General features: G+C 40.6%; 1 protein-coding gene across 1 annotated transcript in view; it reads left to right on the top strand.

The window, feature by feature from the left end:
• The window catches only part of LOC117422508 (adhesion G-protein coupled receptor D2), a 120,047-nt gene that overhangs the window by 97,132 nt on the left and 9,628 nt on the right, over nucleotides 1-13,287 (top strand). The window contains exons 22-24 of the mRNA XM_058987378.1: nucleotides 78-131; nucleotides 2,439-2,586; nucleotides 3,314-3,357. Coding sequence (XP_058843361.1) covers nucleotides 78-131; nucleotides 2,439-2,586; nucleotides 3,314-3,357 — 246 coding nt within the window. The remainder of the gene's footprint in view (nucleotides 1-77; nucleotides 132-2,438; nucleotides 2,587-3,313; nucleotides 3,358-13,287) is intronic.

The raw sequence follows: 13,287 nt of genomic DNA, 5'->3' as shown, positions 1-13,287 counted from the left end.
CAGAGGTGAAAGGCATTGAAGGATAGTGAATGACCTGCTGTGCCACCAGCTAACACACTCTTACCATTTGTTTTCAGGTGAGGAGTGCTATAAAAAGAATGAAGGAAAAGAAAAAGGCTCTTTCTTTTACAGTAAGTACAAATAGACAAATAGAGTTTATATACCGAGCATCAAAAGAAACTTATCACTATTATAACACATTTATTTTCGAAAAAAAAATAAGGTATATACATGATGGACATTGACGAAATGTTTTTGGTTTCTTTTTAATCACTCGATCATTCATGCTTGACCATGACACGCTTGAGTGACTATGACTGAAGCATATGCACTTAATCACCTAATTAGTGAGACAGTTTATTGGACATTGGATATGGAGTGATTTCAGCTGTTGAATTGCAAGCTTGAATAAAAGCAATAAAGAAAATCACAGAAAAAAAACCTATATGCCACATCTGTCAAGAGAGCAGCACCTTCGTGCAATCGGCATGTTGGAGGCTGGACTAGGGCAGCGTACTGTGGCTCGCCGCTTACAACCAGCAATTTCAAACCTGACGAGACACACTCTGTCAATGACAGGCCACGAACTGGGAGATCAAGAGTCACAATACCGGCCCAAGATCGATAGATCATTTTGCAGCATCTTGATGATGTCAATTGTTAATCAGCACAATAAAAAGTCACTGCACCTGCTCTAAAACAGAGTTTGTCATTTTTCGATCACATCTAATGAATTTTCTCTAAATATAAGTGATAAGTTTCTTTTGATGCTCAAATATAAGTGATACATTTCTTTTGATGCTCAAATATAAGTGATACGTTTCTTTTGATGCTCAGTATACAAAGCGTATCTCATTTACATTTGAAATAACTTTGCATTGTCAGTGTTTAGAGACTAAGCAAGGTTGGGCCAGGCCAGTACCTGTACAGATGGCCTCTCAGCTGAAATGCATGCCAGTCTGAATACGAGCCCATACCACTCAAGGTCACATCATGCACATGTCCTAGTGTTCTTCAAAGGTCTAGCCTGAGTCAACCCTCCATCCTCCCCTAATATCAGTTGACAATAATTGTTTAAATGTGCTATCAATTGGCCACTGGTAGAGATACTTAAGTCCCTACTGACTTCTCACTTAACTGGTAATGCATTTCTGTATAATACTGTTTTAATAAGGACATTTTATTTATAAGTAGTTATATTTTAAACAAACTGCAGATTAAATCTGTGCCCAAAAGGTGCTATTGTGTTTTAACCAAGGTTTATGGGAGTCTCATTTCCAACCATGGAAATTGAAACAGGAACAGAAATGGGGGGCTCAAATCTACCCAGCAACATGATCCTGTAATCATTTGGAAGTATAACTCTTCAGCCACAGCTCTCTGATTGCCATAGAAACGGCTTCAACTAAAAAAATAAATTGGCACCCCAATGCACATTTCAATATGATGAATTGCACTGTAAGCCACCCAAAGAAATAAATAGTCAGTGAGTATCCAAGCACATAGTGGGTTGTTTTTGTTTTAGGTACTGGTATTAATTACTGTAAAAGCCTACATAATATAACTTGATCCTTGTTATTGTGACAATCCGCCCAGTGGGTTGTATTGATACTCCAGGGCATGTCAGATCCACGGTTTGGATAAAAAAGATTCGAAACACTTGCATAACACTGCCAATAGTGTTCTCACCATGGGCAGCCATTGATTCAATGCAAGTTTGTAACGTGTTTAAATTGTTCTGGATGGGTATATTACCTCATACAAAACTACACATTTGAGACTTGCTGAAGGCATGGGGTCTTAGAATGTTAATGTGGGCCATATACTGTATATCTTTTGGATTCACTACTTGTATCATTTTGGAGTATGGACTCTGTATTGATAAACTGTGAATGGTCTCCTCATGATCATGTTAACAGGAGTGGGTGTGTGCTAATTATCCACAATGGGGAATTAACCCTGCAGAGGTGAGAGGGGCTAGTAAGTCAGGTAAGCAAGAATGGAAAAAGAGCACAAGTAAATAGTAAGAAGTACAAATAAATGACATCAAATAAAGATGTGAAACGTTGAAAACTTAATACCAAAGGGTAAATACATGTTTTAAAAAAAGGAGAGAAGAATTGTAGCTAGCGTGAGGTGTTAAGTGGGAAATGTTTCCTGGTATAGTGGTGGTGTTTAGTTCATTCCAATGGGCTGTCTGTTATTAGTTGTGCTTTTGCTGTTTGCTCTCTTGGTATTTTGCTAGCGTATAAGACTGCTCATTGAGGTGTGCTCTCTCTCGCTTGCAGAGCTATGAGGGACGCTCTCCTGGCACTTACCTGTCAGCACATAGCTTGATTGGAGACAATGTCCCTCATTATTTATGGCTAAATTCACTAACATTTTAAAAAGAAATGATGCTAAATTCTAATACCAAATTCTTTCCCTTGCTGTTTTAGAACTGCTCCCAGCCAATAAGTTTCCTGACCACTCAAAAGATTACAGGTTCCTGGGATCATGGGAAATTGAGTCTTTCTACCCCTGAAAGCAGCGTGTCTTCACCGAAACAAAGTGTCTCCACAAAGAAATCCCTAGTCCTAAAAAATGGTAAGTACCACTACAAGTTGACTCCAATGATCACGACAGTTCCAGTCCATTGCATTTGGTTATGAAACACACTTGTGGTCCTCAGTGGCTCGCCTAGTAAAAGCATTTGGAGTGGTTTGAGTCCTGCTCAAGCCGAGTTGCCGATCTTGGCTAGTGACCCACAGGGAGTGCTGCATTAGCGTTCGGGAGGAAAATGGGCTGGGCTGGCCTCATCATGTTTCAGCACCCCCTACTGTGCTGAGCCTGCCAAGTCCAGGTAGAGATTCCCAGGCTGGAGCCTTGCCTCCAGGGTTTAGTATCTTAATAACATTCGTCGCTTAGGTTCGTGAGGGAAAGAAGCAACCGACTTGACAGCAGAAATTGAGGCCGCTGTTGACCTTCAGTCCTCCTGATCGGAAAGTGGGTTGCAGCAGTGAGGCGATGTTCACATTGGGAATTTCAAATTTGATAGTAAATTAATACAAAAATGGAAAATAAAAAACTCACTTTCAGCACTGGTAAATTCAGAATTAAAAATGAAAAACCCTGGCGTTTTCCAAGGGGTCACCACTTCTTTGCAGATGGTGCATGAGATCGGTGTGCGTCGTGTATTTGCACTTACAAATACACAATAGTAATTAGATACACTTAATTATTTCTAATTACAACTGCAAGTAAATGTCAATGGTGCTACTGAACTTCATAACAAAACAAACACTGATTTTGTCTTGTTACATTTGTATTTCAGAGGGATTCAGAAAAGACAGCTTTGTGACCGTTTCATTGAACCCGGTACGTCGTTCACATACCTCCCCCTTTCCTTCCTTGGCTCCATGCTTCCTTCCTTCTGGAGGCAGGGAAGTTCATTGCAAGGCATAAGACTCATTACTACTAATGTGTGTTGTTTCCTCATTGAAAATGTGCAGTTGGTAATTGAATATCACATCACATGATCCTCCAAGTTTCTGAACGGATGCACCCTTTTAAGGTGTTGTGTGTTTCTAATACGGTGCAGTCTTTTCATTTTCATTTAAAGTAGGAGGCTAGAAATCCTAAGTAGAAGGCAGAGGGGTATGGGGGTCCTCCCCCAGCGCGGGTGCGGGGGGGTATGGGGGTCCTCCCCCAGCGCGGGTGCGGGGGGATGTGGGGGTCCTCCCCCAGCGCGGGTGCAGGGGGGTGTGGGGGTCCTCCCCCAGCGCGGGTGCGGGGGGGTGTGGGGGTCCTTTTCAGGGTTTTGCAGGGGTCTAAAACTGCATATCCTGGGCCTAGATATGTGCCTTAATAGGGCCCCACAATTCAAAAGAAGTGTAACTTTGTACATTTTTTTATGATTTTAGGCATCGAGATTGAAGAGCAAGTTAAAGTTACTTATATGTGTCTATGAAAAGTAATTGCAAAATAATATAGTTATATTAGAATTTTAAAACCACAAACTTGTCTTAGCACACAGTACATTTCAAAGTAAGCAAACTCTTTGGTTTTGCAATAATGAATTACATTCAGAAAAAAGTGGTGAAAGACAGAATCAGACATCAATGAAACAAAGAAATTATATTTCAGGCACAAAAACAAACAAGGTCACATTATATAGATACCATAATACCAAGTGAGCCAGAAGAGAAGAATGTGAAGCAATTTCTAAATTAAAGACAGAAGACAAGAAGCAGTATTAATAGGTAGTAAATTTAAATACAGAAAAGGCATAAGTTGTATTTCGTTTTCTATTTTTTTCATGTATTCCATTTTTTTCTTTTGCATTTTATACAAAACAAACAAAAATACACATTTTAAGTTTGTAAAAATATTCATGGAACCAACCAGTCCTTCCATTTATTTGTAGTCTTCGAAGATTCTGAGTATAAATACTTTCCCATAATGCCGTTTTTTCATTAACTGCCGAGTCCGAGAATGTGCAAGTGCAGTAATAAATAAAAACGCGCTTGCAAGAACTGCCATTTCAAACACTTTTGATTTTACAATTTTCAGAAGTTCGTTTCTGTAAACATTAATGCAATTTCTATAGTAAGTTGTATTTTTTATTTTGTTTTTAATATGTTTTATAACTGTTGCTTGATTAAAATAAATACAAATAATAATAAATAATGTACTGGCATTTACTTGAACAACGTAGCTTGAAAGTATAAGTCCAGTACATAAATATAGGCATATGAAATGGAAAAACATGGAAACTACTTCAAATGGAAAAGAGTAATGTTGAAACGGAAGATCACTTTGGTGTACAAATTACATACACAAATAGTTTTGGATATTTCTTATTCATTTTATTAGTACAGATTAGCACAAACTGACATACCACTTCTTTAGGAGATGAGCATGAGCTACTATAGGAAACCTGGAGCAGCTTCCCTTTTTGGCTGGTGCTTGCAGTCTGCCACAAAACACTGCAATACACAGCTTACTAGCTTTAATTTGTATTAAAGTACGACCACGAGTGCTTTCTATTACTGTACAGTGTCTCACCCTGCACGCGAATGCTTTCTATTACTGTACAGTGTCTCACCCCAGCCCTGCACACAAGTGTTTTCTATTACTGTACAGTGTCTCACCCCAGCCCTGCACACGAGTGCTTTCTATTACTGTACAGTGTCTCACCCCGGCCCTGCACACGAGTGCTTTCTATTACTGTACAGTGTCTCACCCCAGCCCTGCACACGAGTGCTTTCTGTTACTGTACAGTGTCTCACCCTGCACGCGAATGCTTTCTATTACTGTACAGTGTCTCACCCCAGCCCTGCACACAAGTGTTTTCTATTACTGTACAATGTCTCACCCCAGCCCTGCACATGAGTGCTTTCTGTTACTGTACAGTGTCTCACCCTGCACGCGAATGCTTTCTATTACTGTACAGTGTCTCACCCCAGCCCTGCACACAAGTGTTTTCTATTACTGTACAATGTCTCACCCCAGCCCTGCACATGAGTGCTTTCTGTTACTGTACAGTGTCTCACCCCAGCCCCGCACACGAGTGTTTTCTATTACTGTACAGTGTCTCACCCCGGCCCTGCACACGAGTGCTTTCTATTACTGTACAGTGTCTCACCCCGGCCCCGCACAGGAGTGCTTTCTATTACTGTACAGTGTCTCACCCCAGCCCTGCACACGAGTGTTTTCTGTTATTGTACAGTGTCTCACCCCAGCCCTGCACACGAGTGCTTTCTATTACTGTACAGTGTCTCACCCCGGCCCTGCACACGAGTGCTTTCTGTTACTGTACAGTGTCTCACCCCAGCCCTGCACACGAGTGTTTTCTATTACTGTACAGTGTCTCACCCCAGCCCTGCACACGAGTGCTTTCTGTTACTGTACAGTGTCTCACCCCAGCCCCGCACACGAGTGTTTTCTATTACTGTACAGTGTCTCACCCCAGCCCTGCACACGAGTGCTTTCTATTACTGTACAGTGTCTCACCCCAGCCCCGCACACGAGTGCTTTCTATTACTGTACAGTGTCTCACCCCACACACAAGTGCTTTCTATTACTGTACAGTGTCTCACCCTGGCCTGCACACGAGTGCTTTCTATTACTGTACAGTGTCTCACCCTGCACACGAGTGCTTTCTATTATTGTACAGTGTCTCACCCCGCACGCGAGTGCTTTCTATTACTGTACAGTGTCTCACCCTGCACGCGAGTGCTTTCTATTACTGTACAGTGTCTCACCCCAGCCCCGCACACGAGTGTTTTCTATTACTGTACAGTGTCTCACCCCACACACGAGTGCTTTCTATTACTGTACAGTGTCTCACCCCGGCCCCACACACGAGTGCTTTCTATTACTGTATAGTGTCTCACTCCAGCCCCGCACACGAGTGCTTTCTATTACTGTACAGTGTCTCACCCCGGCCCCGCACACGAGTGCTTTCTATTACTGTACAGTGTCTCACCCTGCACATGAGTGCTTTCTATTACTGTACAGTGTCTCACCCCAGCCCCACACACAAGTGCTTTCTATTACTGTACAGTGTCTCACCCCAGCCCTGCACACGAGTGCTTTCTATTACTGTACAGTGTCTCACCCCGCACACTTTTATTGGAGACACTGAAAGAGCTCAGGCCTAGCTCTGGAAGTGGGTCAGGTGGCAGAGCTCTGGACTGGGATTAGTCTTTGCTACAGTAATCCCCTTCCCTACCTCTACGTGTAAATGAAACACAAATTCTAAAACAACCAGATACCCATCAATTTTCTATGAAGGTCAGCCGTACAGTTATTACTCAATGACGGAATTAACGACAACTGTTCTAAAAAATGAAACACTTCAAAGGGATGCTCTAGCCCTGCTCTGAAAAACTCTTTCTGTGAATTACAATGATTATTTCAGACAAACAGGTACAGTAAATAAATAACTTCAAGTCGTAGTGCAGTATTGATAATGGCATCGCTGTGTCGGTTACTCTGTAATAATGAAACTCCCTCTTTCAAATATTTTTTTAATTAATCTTTATTGACTTAGGCGTTACATTCTCATCTTGCAACGCACCACAGCGAAGCCACTAGCCCTTAAATAAGGACCCTTATAAAACTTAAAAATGTGCTTCCGGATTTAACAAGATTGAATAGGTGGCTACGGGGGAGTTCTAACCACGTCTTACCAATCCAAGGCCAGATCTCTCAAGAGATTCAATATATTGAAATACGCTGTACTACCTAATCTGAATCCATGGTGATTAAATCCATCTTAATACAGAGCTAACAAACAAAGCTATATCAAAAAACACCTGCGAATGCCAACCAGCGATAAGCATGGAAGAAATGGTTTCTTAATTACACAGGGCAATGAGGAAAATACAAGTGTCATTATCATTAGAATCTCAACCAACTGTTGTATTAATCTGTAACAGTGATCCACTGCTTAGTAACAAAACACAAAGTAAGAAAATAAGAAGGCCGAAGGGATTACAGAACGAGACGCTGACTCTGCAGCTTTACAATTGTTGTGTAAAAGCCAAGGACACAGTAGAGCTCAATAATAATAATAATAATAATAATCAGTGCAACATATCCATTTGTTTTCTACTTTGGTACTTCTCTCTACTGTTTTTGATAAGTCTGTTAAGTTGAATTCCCCAGAGTTGAGGAGTGGCTCCTTGGTTCTGTTTGCCTGTCGTAGATATATGTAACCTAGGCTAGATTAGCCAAAGTGTCTTAACAGAAGAGAGAGCCAGAGCCATCTAGCAATCTGCCACTTTGGAAACCCGTTTCCTTTAGTGTTGTCGGGAGTACACTTCTGTGCACTAGATGTGCTGATGCTTACCAATAAAAAATCCTTTTGGTTGATCTACCCTACATTACATACTGTATGTCTGGCAGGCAGCTATAAAATAAGTATTAAAAAGCATCCTATTTGAGTGATTACAAACATCATAAAAAGGTAAGGGGGCAGTAGGAGCCTGTCATTAGAAGCTGCTGTACTAGTTTAGATTCCCATTCCTGTCGAGCAGTCCATCCTGAGCAGCACAGTGTAACCATTAGCCTGCTTCCCATGCAGCACTCCATGTGTCTCTCCAGTGGATGGAAGAAACCAATCAGTATGAAATGGCACATGGAATAAATGCAGTATTTCTTACAGCCGCTAGAGTCAGCATGTTGCAGGTTCATGGTGGCACTCTGTATAGCTGATGTACTGCTGTTTAGACATGACTCTGAGAGCTTCATTGAGGCCATACGATACTCACATTTGCTGCATTGTAGCTTACTGAAGTTGAATATTTAATTTGCAGAAGCACAGTTGTAATTTTCATATTTTTACATGTAAATATTAATATCGTATAGTACAATACAAGTTCAAAGGAAGGGACTGAAATTGTGATAAAGGCTATTTAGAAAAAATTAAAACGGATAAGAAATATGAATCTTAACCAGGATTTAGTTCATTTGAGGTTAATAGTTGCCATGATTTGACATTAACTGGGTCTGATTGTACCTCATATAAACAAGGCTGAGCTCTATTTTCAGCATGGAACAGTCTTATGGTGGGTGTGTAATGTAAACATCTGTCCACTAGGGGGTGGGCTCAGGCCACCAGAAAGGCTCAACATACGGGCTGCCACTAACCACCATATTGCCTTCAACTGAAATTTAACTTGTGACCCCTAGTGACTTGACCTCTACTCCTAAAAGCAATTGTTTCAGAAGTGCAGCGATACACCAGCTATCCGCCGTTTACCTGATGTAGACAGTGCTAGTAGATCTGGCTGCTGGACCAGAAGCACTGAAAGACAACTAAAAGTAACCCTTGATATTAATGCTATTTTTTCCAAGCATTATTAATGACACTTGCCGTTTTACAGGCATTACTGTGTTGAAATAGGGCCGTTTTTAGTTTAAACTTTAAACTAACAGGTAATGTATTGAGTTGAATGCTATTTTATTTTAGTTTCATTTAGTTAGCTGAATATGCCATAATTAAGACTTAGACTATAGCTGTAAATGTACTGCCATGGTACAGATTGATATAATATGTTGTATAAAAGAACAATCAACTTCCTTGCGACTCAGATAAGATAACTCGTAGTACTGTCGTGAAAGGAAAGCACCGAAGAGCAAATCTTGCAAGTCTTTTTTCCTTCCTGCTGAGCTATGGTAAAATATTGGGTATATCTCCCTGTAACCCGTGTGCCACAGTACTCTGCCATCATTCTAGATTTCTTTCTCACGCATTGCTTTTTGCTGCAACACGTGGGTAGACTAGATTAATCGATCAATAATTTTTTTTTTTAAATCAATCAACACCCATAGGCATGATTAATCGATTCATCGTTAATCGATTAAAACCCCTCATTTTATATATACAGTCAGCACTCACATATCCGACCCTATCAAATGTTGACTTCAGTGGCGGTTAAACGAGTGTGACGCATATCTGATTATTTCATCTGATTTGACGTGTATGTAGGTGAGCACGTTGTAACCTGCCCCCTCCCACCCAAACAACCCCCTGTTTTGCACGGACACCCACACCCACGCACACGCCCGCACACCCACCCACCCGCACATACACACACACGCACACATTTCGTACGGAAAGAAAAAATATGACTTGGGTTTGAGGAACTGTACAGGGAGAACTATATTGTAGCAAGTATTTGTCTTTTCTTTGCCACTGCTGCTGTTTTCTTTGTATACCTGTTGTCCCCTATCAACCAGCCTCTCAGACTGTCATCCCACTGAAACACGGCTGCCACCTGCGAATTAGCAAGGATAAGCGAGTCCTGAGCAGAGCCAGGATGGTTTGCAAACTCATTTGTGATGCAATTGTTGGCATCACACACTTCTTGCATGTTGACAGAATAGGTCCCCTTACGATTTATGTCGATCAATGGCTCATAGGACACCAGGAAACCCATACCTCCCAAGAAAACCCTGCTTTGTATGTTGTTGCAGCTCGTGAGAGACAGGGAAATGGATGAATTCTCCTGCACGCTTTACTTAAGCTGCAGGTACACCTCGCACTGCACAGCCGACTGGCTCATGTCTGCAGTATACTGTAACCGACAGTACGTTGGAACGAGACAGTGGCCTACAATGTTAGTGCAAACAGACAAACTGTGTGATCTCCGCATGTCTCCTTCCAGGTCAACCTGAAGCAGCTGGCAGATGTCAGTGATTGTTTGTCTGTTGAGGCAAAATTGCTACATACATTGTGTGTCAGACAGGTTCAGAAAAGACAGATGACATCTAAATATTTGGGGATGTCTCCTCCTCCTCCTCTCTCTTTGTCTGGCCACGTAGAAATCCAGTGCGCACTCCGTATTTCTTTTATTTCTCTCTCTTCTTTACCTGCTTCACTAGTTTCACCGGTATTTATATTCAACCATGTAATATGCACACAGTTTAGACCTGGTTTTCACATGTCAATTGAAACGCAAATGCTAACACTGTTGATAGTTTGCTAAATTGCTAAATTTGTATGTAAATGAGGACACTCCCCTGAAGATCAGCCCGTGTCCAGTGCTAATGCTGACTTGCCAGGTGCGCATTAAAACACGGTTGCTAAATCACACAGGTGGGCAAAGTCTGTTTGCCACACGTGCGCCTGATTCTGTGTGCTGTCTGCAAAAGTGTTTTGCGATTGCCTTAGGGGTTTGCGAACGTTGCTAAATAGGGCCCATTGTATTTTTACCACATATTTCACGGCAATGGATATATTTCATGAAAATTGTGAAATCTGTGATAACCATGAAAAAAATACAGCCTTACTTATATTTCAACAAACTCTAAAGCTGCATCCACAGTGGAGGCGAGCGATGCAAGCAAATCATTTAGAAGTCACTGCAGTGAAATGGGAGTATTCAAACCAGCAGCGAGCCATGCGAGTCGCATTAAGAACATTTTGCATTGCTAAAATAGAACCTGTTTCTATTTTTTTTTCATTGCGTGACTGGAATGAAACTGACCAATCAGAAGCCTTGAAACACGTCAAACACATGCCTCAAAACACATCATGCCTGAAAACAAGTGAATCATTTTATGTAGTTCCAGTAGTCGTGGCTTTCAGGTGTTGCATTTAGCAGCACCTAGACATTTTCTTTCTGATTATGCAAGTTGCATAAAAATAGGTTTATTAATAAGCAAAAATAAACCAGACCATACATGCAGTCTATATATCCAACATTTAAATGAAAAATTGGCACTTTTGCTGGCTTTTAAAAATGGCACAAAAACATGTGACCTTATTTTAAGCTATGGCTTTTTTTTGGTTTCTTCACTAAATTGTTCTGTGGCACAAATCTGTGACAAGAAGAATGTCTTTACATATGCATAAAGTGAACATCTGTATAAAGAGATTCACCAAACAAACAAAAATATTAACAAGGTCCTACTATTCTATACGTTGTAAAACAAAGCCAGCAACTCGTTTGTATTCTGTGTGACACATCCCAACACTACCAAGCTCATAGTTTGATTATGAGCCATATCTGTTCACCAGACTGTTTTAAAAGGAAAAACTAAATAAAAGTCTTGCGTCTTGCCATGGCACACAACCTTGTTCTGTGTATAATTATTCATAAGTACATTGTCAGAGACGGCTCAAACACTCACCCATGATCTGATGCGTCACAGTCTTCAATAGTGTTTATGATAAAGTAGAAAAATAGATTTGCAGAACGGCATCTGTACTAATACAAGGTAATGGTGACTTGTTAATAATAATAATAATAATAATAATAATAATAATAATAATAATAATAATAATAATAAAGATAGTGATTATGTATGCTTAACAACAACATAATAATTATAAGAAGAAGAAGAAGGTTGCACTTTAAAATACTGAAAGAAGTTAATAAAAAGGATCCATGAAGGAATTTGTAAAGAAACACAATTGAGATTGCAGTAAGTTGTTATATAAATGTGTAACAATAAAATAATTTTGTTGAAAATATCAGTTCAACTATACTACTGTTGTCCAGCTGTCTGCTGACCGATGTACCGGACTTAAAATCGGATTACTACTACTGCTGGTACCACAAAGAAAAAAATAATAATACTACGAGTACAACTGTACAATTACTACTAATATAGGACAACATAAAACTGTTGGATATATAGGGGTGTTCAATAACTCTGATCTATAGATTTTACAAGTCCAACCTTTATTTTACAGCGGAGTTGGAGGTCAGGGTGGTAACCTTTTATCAAAACAAGCCCTGTTTTGTAATGGGACGCCCATCTCTAGTGTGTCCAATAGGAATGCATGGGCGGGGTCATGTATTTATTTCCAGTCTTTTGGATCGTTTCCAAGTCGCGTCTGGTGTGGATTGACATTCAACGACTTTGCTCGCATCGCTTGCGTCGAGTTTGGATGTAGCTTAACCCTCCAGTAACCACTGCAGGAAGCATAACACATGGGTGTGGGGTGCATGTGGGAACCAGAAACGAAATGTGTGGGAATGATGCGGTCCTCACTTCACCTGAGTCAAGGCTAAAATAAGGGTACTCTTTTGAAAGTATTTCTATTCTAGTGAGAGATAAGAAACCACTGGTTACTGGTTACCTTGCATTTAAAACACAGCATACCATGCCTTTACCACTGGAGGTAGTGATTTATACCACAATGCATGCTGTCAATTTAAGTCTAGATGCTCTGGTGTGAAGCGATGATTGGGCCCCCTAGGTGCCGGTTTCACTCACCTTATTCTGACAGCTGCAATGGGTTTCACATCTCACTAAAGGGGCTGCCACTTCACTGTGGCCTCAGCCAGTTCCATAGATTACTTTTTTACACGGCTGCTTGTTAATAGAGAGCGTGATTATCTCTGGAAGCACACACTTCTCACCCAGGCTAAAGCTGTCATTAGCCTTTTATTTAGTTATTAGGGTTCAAGTGGTTTGAAAAATGTATTCTGAAATCTCATGAGGGTTGAAGGATAGTTTTAAAGAGTCAACCTAGAAAAAAGACAGGATAGAAGGGATTTTGTAAAATCCTAAATGGTAAAGTTAACCCAATTCAGTACTTGAAGTTTAGCACAGAGATTAAGAATGCAAGGTGACAACAGTACGTTCTGGAATGAAGGTAGGAAGCATTTTATAGAGTTATAAATGCATAGAATAGCCTACCAGGTGAAGTATTCAAAAACAATGATGTTCTGTCCTGTTTAATTTGATCGAACAGACTCGTCTCGCTCCCAAACTTTTCTTATGTTTTGTCTAGTTTGCACCAGTAAAATTAAACTGTGTGTTGAAGGATTTAAAAGTGTGCCT

The sequence above is a fragment of the Acipenser ruthenus genome, chromosome 15, assembly GCF_902713425.1.
Source record: "Acipenser ruthenus chromosome 15, fAciRut3.2 maternal haplotype, whole genome shotgun sequence".
Taxonomy (NCBI): domain Eukaryota; kingdom Metazoa; phylum Chordata; class Actinopteri; order Acipenseriformes; family Acipenseridae; genus Acipenser; species Acipenser ruthenus.
This window is presented reverse-complemented; position numbering and strand designations above follow the sequence as displayed.